This window comes from Herpailurus yagouaroundi, unplaced genomic scaffold (genome assembly GCF_014898765.1).
Source record: "Herpailurus yagouaroundi ecotype Mexico unplaced genomic scaffold, PumYag 190, whole genome shotgun sequence".
NCBI classification, from domain to species: Eukaryota; Metazoa; Chordata; class Mammalia; order Carnivora; family Felidae; genus Herpailurus; species Herpailurus yagouaroundi.
The window spans coordinates 34,962,986-34,969,889 of NW_024412421.1; the positions used below are offsets into that span (position 1 = coordinate 34,962,986).

The 6,904-nt window shown below is 57.0% G+C and overlaps 1 protein-coding gene across 1 annotated transcript in view; it reads left to right on the top strand.

Annotated features, from left to right (window-relative positions):
- The window catches only part of COX4I1 (cytochrome c oxidase subunit 4I1), a 7,775-nt gene extending 3,749 nt beyond the window's left edge, over nt 1–4,026 (top strand). Inside the window, exons 3-5 of the mRNA XM_040443267.1 lie at nt 2,074–2,241; nt 2,772–2,903; nt 3,762–4,026. Coding sequence (XP_040299201.1) covers nt 2,074–2,241; nt 2,772–2,903; nt 3,762–3,898 — 437 coding nt within the window. The 3' untranslated portion in view covers nt 3,899–4,026. The remainder of the gene's footprint in view (nt 1–2,073; nt 2,242–2,771; nt 2,904–3,761) is intronic.
- Nucleotides 4,027–6,904: the final 2,878 nt, after the last annotated feature.

The window sequence follows — 6,904 nt, forward strand, 5'->3', positions numbered from 1 at the left end:
GGGGGGGGAGACAGAGGATCCAAGCAGGCTTGGTGCTGTCGGCCCAGAGCCCCACGTGGGACTTGAACTCATGAACCGTGAGGTCATGACCTGAGCCGAAATCAAGTGTCAGACCCTTAACTGACTGAGCCCCCCGGGTGCCCCCGTCCTTCCGGTTTTAGCTTTCACGCGTGGTGCCTGAATACACAGACTGGTTTTCCCCCTGAGATAGTAGCGCTTTGAAGTGCCACTGGCAGCCGCCTCTGTGTCTGGGTGCTTGTGCTGTGACACGTGTGATTGAGGGGGCCGCTCCTGATTCCCCAGATTTCCTCAGCAGAGGCTCAGGGAAAGACCCACCCAGCTGAGGACAGCAGAGACGAGCCCCTCGCTCAGATGCAAAGTCTCTTTTCGTCTCCGTCTTAAAGGAATGCTTGGTGTGCTAATCTTTGTGGGGTGTGGGGGACCAGGCCCAAAGTGCTGAGAACCCTTGCAGCCCCGAGACCACACGTTGGCCGTTCTTGTTCTAGAAAGTGCAATTTTATGCTGAGAGTGTTCCAAGGTTGCGAGCATTCGCATTTTTATAACTTTACTGAGAGGCGATTGACACGACAGACAGGACCCATTGAAAGAGCCCTTCAGTGGTTTTGAGTTGAGTGCCTGAGCTGTGCCATAACCACCGGTCAGTTGTGGAAGGTCCTCGTTACCCCAGTTTACGTCTGTTTTTAGTGATCAACGGGAGCTGAGTGCTGGTATACATTTGTTTCTTTTAGGCCACTCATTTTTATAGAACCGTGGAAAGTAATTCCAGTCCTTTCCACCTTCAAGTTTGCGGAATCGGGCTGTGTATACGTAAGTCACTTGCGCTCCAGAGATCAGCATCTAGAGAAATTGTGCTCTGCCTGAGGTGCAGCGATGGGTCACTGTTGTTAACGTGACCTGGGAGAGTGTGCTCATGGCGACTCCGCTGACGGAAGCGAAGCATTTTTGCAAGACCTCACTCCTCCAGACCAGTTTGGATCACAGCGTTTTCTTGCAAGCATAGGATGGAATTGAAAAAACAGCTCTCAGCAGTGGGAACGCCCTAAATACAAATGAAGATACTCCTTTGTTTTCTGGTGTCTGAGCTGTTTCTCTTTCCTTGAGCAACACACAGATGGCGTGCTCATTTTAAGGCACTAAGATTTCTATCTCTTGGAGCAGAAATCCCCATTTTGTCCTCTCTCCACTGATAACAACTTGGGTTTGCTCTGCCGGGAGTTTTGTGTGTTCAGTTACGTGGACGTGTAAGCACACTAGTGGTTTATCTTAAAAAAAAAAAAGGTCCCGGGATCTTCTGTGACTTGCTGAGGACGCGACTATTTCCTCGTTCTCTTGACTGCCGTCCCTTGCTTCCTGCTCTCCGTGCGCCCCGATTCCTTTCCTCTGCTGTGCCTTTTCTTTCTCCTGAGCCCCCGTGCCGTGACCTGGGACCCACGGGTCTGTCCGCTTCTGGCCTGTGAGCACCCACGGGCGGCCGGCTCCGTTCGCTGCTCTCAGCTGGAGCTGCGGTGAGCGTGTAACGGGTGCTCAGCCATCATTTCTGAACCTGTGAACGAATGACACCTTTGACACACCTGTGGGGGTAGTTGCGTCCCTCCTCTGTTGGGCGCAGGTTGTTTGTTTCTGGGACAATAAACAGCGCCCTGTGTCTTGTTTCTGACCTTTGGACGCTTGTTTCTTTTACGAGTTTTCTGTCGATTTTGCTCTCCCTCCTTCGTTTGAGTCTCCTGCAGAAGGGCCTTCGTGTAGGCCAGCAGGGTGTCCCGAGAGCCCCGCGTGCCCTCTGCATGGTGCTGGTACGCGTGGCCCTGCCGTCCCCGGTGGCAGTTGGCCTGGCAGGGGCGTGTCGGTTGCGAGAAGGGCCGCGCTCAGCCGGCCCTGCACCCTCGCCCCGCCATCTGTGCCTGCTTCCCCCGATGGTCCGTTGGCTGTGTGACACTGTGGCCTCAGTCCCTGGGACGACTGAGGTCTTCAGGGTGCACACGCCTGTCCTCGTGTGGGTTGGTCACTCGGAACCCGTGTGAATTTTCAAACACTCGTCGCTGTGTTTTGTAGGAAGCGTCGTGAAGAGTGAAGATTACGCTCTCCCGAGTTATGTGGACCGGCGTGACTACCCCCTGCCCGACGTGGCTCACGTCAAGAACCTCTCTGCCAGCCAGAAGGCCTTGAAAGAGAAAGAGAAGGCCCCCTGGAGCAGCCTCTCCATCGATGAAAAAGTTGAATGTGGGTCTTGAAGCAGAAGTGTTGGCAGACCGTGTGACAGAGAATGTCTTCCGGGGTCTGGGCTGTGAGCTTGGGGGCGCCGCCCGGAGACCAGCACGGGGCGTGTCCCGAGGGCTTGTTCCCGGGCCCCGGCTCTGTGGGCTGGCCGCACCTCTGCCCGGGTCCCTGGGGCTCCGGTCCCCCAGGAGGAGGGTGCGGACACGGGTTCTTGGCGGCCCTGCCGGGTGGGCGGTGTCCGCTCTAACTTACTGACAGAAGATCAGAGGCCGAAAGTCACCGTCAGGTGGCGGGGGGTGGGGGTGAAACTCTGGGGACTCCGTGGATTCTGCACCGTAACCCGAGGAGTTCTGTGGGGTTTTCGTGCTCAAAGCAGACTAGGTGCGTTCTGTCCCCTCCGCCACCCCTCGCACCCGTGTGGGAGAGCACGTGCGTGTGCGCTGTGCCCCTCGGCCGTGTCGCGGGCCCCGCGGAGGAGGGGCTGCTGGCACGGCCTCCCCTCACCCGCACCGACGGCTGTGCTCTCTCCCCAGTGTACCGCATGAAGTTCAACGAGAGCTTCGCGGAAATGAACAGGAGCACGAACGAGTGGAAGACGGTTGTGGGCGCTGCCATGTTCTTCATCGGCTTCACCGCTCTCCTCCTGATCTGGGAGAAGCACTATGGTGAGTGGGGGTCGCGGGGGCCTGGGGTCTCGGGTCGCAGCCACGCAGGCCCGGATCGGGTCGGCTCCGCGCCGTCTTCCGGCGCCCGGGAGTGGGCCGTGGGCGCCTGTGCACGAGACGGGCGCCTCCACTCTGGGGTCCGGCTCACGTTCACCGAAGCGGTGTAAGCCACCTTCTGACTTCTTCGCGGCGGGCCGTGCTCGGTAGCAAAGGACTTCCTGCTCTGTATGGCACACCGCCTTTCTGTGACGCTTTATTACGTTATCGGAGGACGGCGTCGGGAAGGTTCGGTCAAGGAAAAGGGTGTTGTTTCTTATCGAAGGGCTGTTTCGACTGAATACGGACTGTGTCTCCATAAGCAGAATTCTGGGTCGTTAGACCTCACAGGGTCTGCACAGAGGCCGTTGGAGTTGTCTGCTTGTTCCGTGCTACCTCTCCCGGGTTCTTTGTGTCCGGGCAGAATGGCTTTTTCCCGTTCCAGACGGCTGTGATCCTGTACCTTCGGTCTGACCGTGGACGTGTTCCTCAAGACTCACAAGTCACTCGTGGTTTCTTGTTTGTGTTCAGCGCTAGTCTGTAGGCCCCCTCGTCTACGTCGTACGGAGCAGACATTGTGCTCTCAGCTCGTGTTTCATTGATAACCTTTCGTCAGCAGAGAATAGTTTGGAAATACCAAGAGTTGTCAGTGCCCAGAATTCAAAACCCGGGTATGGGTGTGGGTGTGGGTGCCGAGCAGCAGACGACTTTGCTAGCCTGGCGGCCAGTGTGTTGGGGGGGAAGGCCTGACCCGTGTAACGCGTGGGCTTAGAATCAACCTGTCAGGACGACGTTGTCTCATGAAATTGTTTTGGGCTTTAGTGTATGGCCCCATCCCGCACACCTTCGAGGAGGAGTGGGTGGCTAAGCAGACCAAGAGGATGCTGGACATGAAGGTCAGCCCGATCCAGGGCTTCTCAGCCAAGTGGGACTACGACAAGAACGAGTGGAAGAAGTAGGAGCCGCCACTCCGCCCACCCGAGCTTCGCCTCGCCTCGCCTCGTTCCGCCACCTCCGTGCAGCTCAGCGCGGCTCCCGGAAACTTATGTTGCAGTACCGATGCTAATAAACGAGCAGTTTACGTGAACCCTGCCGTGGTCGCTTCTTTGGTGACTGTAAGCGCCAGTGCCCGTTGTTTGAAACGGTTTGTCCCAAGTGTCTGTTGCAAACATATCTCGGGTGTAGACGAAATAGCAAGAGTAAGTCGTTCAAGGGGACGTCATATAAAAACGAGAAACGTAGGGTCTTTGTACGCGGGGTGTTTTGGTTTTGGTTTCGACTAGGAATGCTGGACCAGCAGAAGCCCCCATGGCTGTTTTTCTTCTGGGACCGCCCTCCCGCCTTGACGTTGTCAGTGCTGGTTGGAGTGGGTGACCGTGGCCTTAGGAAGGGCAGGCTGAGCTCCATCAGTGATGGACTTGGTTCCCTGGCCGCTCTCAGCCTTTTAGTTTAGAAAGCGACGTCGGAGTCCGTGCCAGGGAACTGGCATCATCCCAGCCCCAGCAGGCCCCCTCTGGGCTCGCGTCCCGCTGTCCTGCTCTCCCGCCTGCCCTGCCCGCCAGATCCCCTCGCTGATCCCTGGAGGCCCTGCCGAAACAGCAGAACAGATCCTAGAACGTTCCATGCGGGGAGCTGTGCAGAGGGCTGGCACAGAGGGGTCTCCCAGCAGCCTCGGTGGGGAGTGTGCGGAGAGTGGGAGGCGGCCTTTGAGAAGCGCAGCCGTAACTGGGAGGCGAAGTTGGCCTGGGGCTCGATCAGAGGCTGTCGCAGGTGGTTAGAAGGCTTGAACTAAGTGGCTGAAAGTTCAGGTTATGCAAAACCCCTGATTGTAGAATCGTCCTGATGGTTTAGGAATGCCCTTGCTCCCTTGTTTTGAAGGGCCCACTGACTTCCCTGGGAGGCCCTCCCCGCCTTGGGGGGAGGGATGCTGGGATCTGCAGGGCTTGGGAGTCTGGCTGTGAGGGCCAGTGTGAGGCCAGTATAGCCTCCGGATGGCCTCACCTACAAAGCTCGGGCCTCCTGCTAGATGGTACCATTTTCAACTCTTTCCCAGGGTGGGCTCCTGCATGGGTCCGAGGTGCCTGACGTGGCCCAGGGTCACTCCTGACTCATTACCTGGCCCTTCTGACCTTTAAATTTTTTTTTTTTTTTTCCCTTCTGACCTTTAAATGACCCACTGACTGAGAACCTACCCGGGCCAGGCACTTCAAGGCCACTGTCCCTCCACAGAACAACCCCGAGAGGAAGGGGCCTTTACCCCGGGTTAGACGATGGAGCTAAATGGGGCTACAAGTGGAGGGCTCTGCCTGAGGGAACTCGAGAGAGTCCTGGAGATGGTGTTCGAAGGTCCTTCTGAACCCCGGACTCTTATGCCGGAAAGCTCCAGACGAAGTCTCCTTGAGCCTGGGGACTTTCTCTGGGGTAACCAGGCTTTCTTGGCCTGCCCTTACGGTGTTGAAACCTGCTCTCTTGAACTTGCTAAGAGGGTTCTAGTTGTACGTCAGCGTCCGTTTCCAAAGTGTGACCGTGGAGTCCTGTCGTCTGTGTCCTTGCCCCTTCCTGCCACCGTAGTGGCAACTCAGGAGGGAGCAGCGTTCGTGCCCGGTTCAGTCTGCCACCCTTAACGCCAGAGGGCCACCTGACCTTTGCTCTCTCATCTGCAGGCTGTGGGGTGTGACAGACCTGGCCCTTGGGGCCCTTATCCTTACAGGGCTCGTAGGAACACCGAGGACGAGTAAAACGATGGGCAGAATGGGAAGCTTCAATGATGCTCCTCAGGGTTGATGGAGACGGGGTTAGGGTGGGTGTGGGAACAAGTTGAGGTTGGTTGGGGGAGGGCTCCCTGAGGATGTGACTAGTCAAGGACCAGCCAAGAAGAGCGTCAAAAGTCGTCTTGGGGTGGGGGTGCGGGTGGCAGGTGGAAACGGTTCCAGACAAAGGCACTGGGAGGGCAGAGCTGAAAGCCCACCAACGGGGCTGAAGTGCCGTGCGAGGGCGGGGAGGAAGGAAGCTGGGGCAGGGCGCTGGGAACACCAGGGAGGCCGGGGGGTCCCTGCGCCCCTGGGGTGGGGCTCCCCACAAGACCCGGGTTTGGCCTCCCGTGGGAGCCTTCGGCACACCCCCCCCCCCCCCCGCCCCCCGGCAGCTCCTCACCTTTTGCCGGGAGAGTTCCCGGCTATTGAAATGCACCTTGTCCCTTTTTCCTATTATTTTTGCCTCTCACTCGTGTTCACCTTGTTACTAGCCAGCAGCTTTCCACCCCGCACAACTTAAAAATCATTCCGGAGGCGCCTGGGTGGCTCAGCCAGTTGAGCGTCGGACTTGTGGTTTTGACTCAGGTCATGATCCCAGAGTCGTGGGATCGAGCCTTGCGTTGGGCTTTGTGTTGAGTGTGGAGCCTGCTTGACATTGTCTCTCTCTCTGCCCCTCTCCTCTGCTCTCCCTCTCCCTCTAAAAATATAAATAAGTAAGTAAATAAATAAATAAATAAAAGCTATTCCCTGCAAAGGGACAGTCAACAGCAGACTTCTGAAACACAATCCTAGAAGGCAGAAGGCAGTGGAACGATAATTTCCTCTCAAATGACAGAATCCATGAAACTGTTATAACGAGCAGAGAAAGCAGGATCTTCATAGGTGAAGATCAGCTTTTATTACTGACTGGTCTCTGGAGAAGTGCTGCAGGGCACGGTCGGGAAGAAGGGGATTGAACTCCGAGGGAAGGAGTGGGCCGCGAGAAGGAAGGGCAGAGGAACCGGGAGCCGTGAAGGCAGGTGCGCCCCCGCGCCGGTGAGGGCAGCGGTGAACTCGACCATGACAGTTGTGGGGGTGAGTGGCTAGCAGCATGGGGAAGGGATTCTAGGAGGATGGAGCCTGCAGTGACCTCCTTCTTGAGTGTCTGTGAACCCCCACATAAAAACAGCAACTAGAGAAGCCAAAATCCGTACTGACGGTATCAGAAAATGA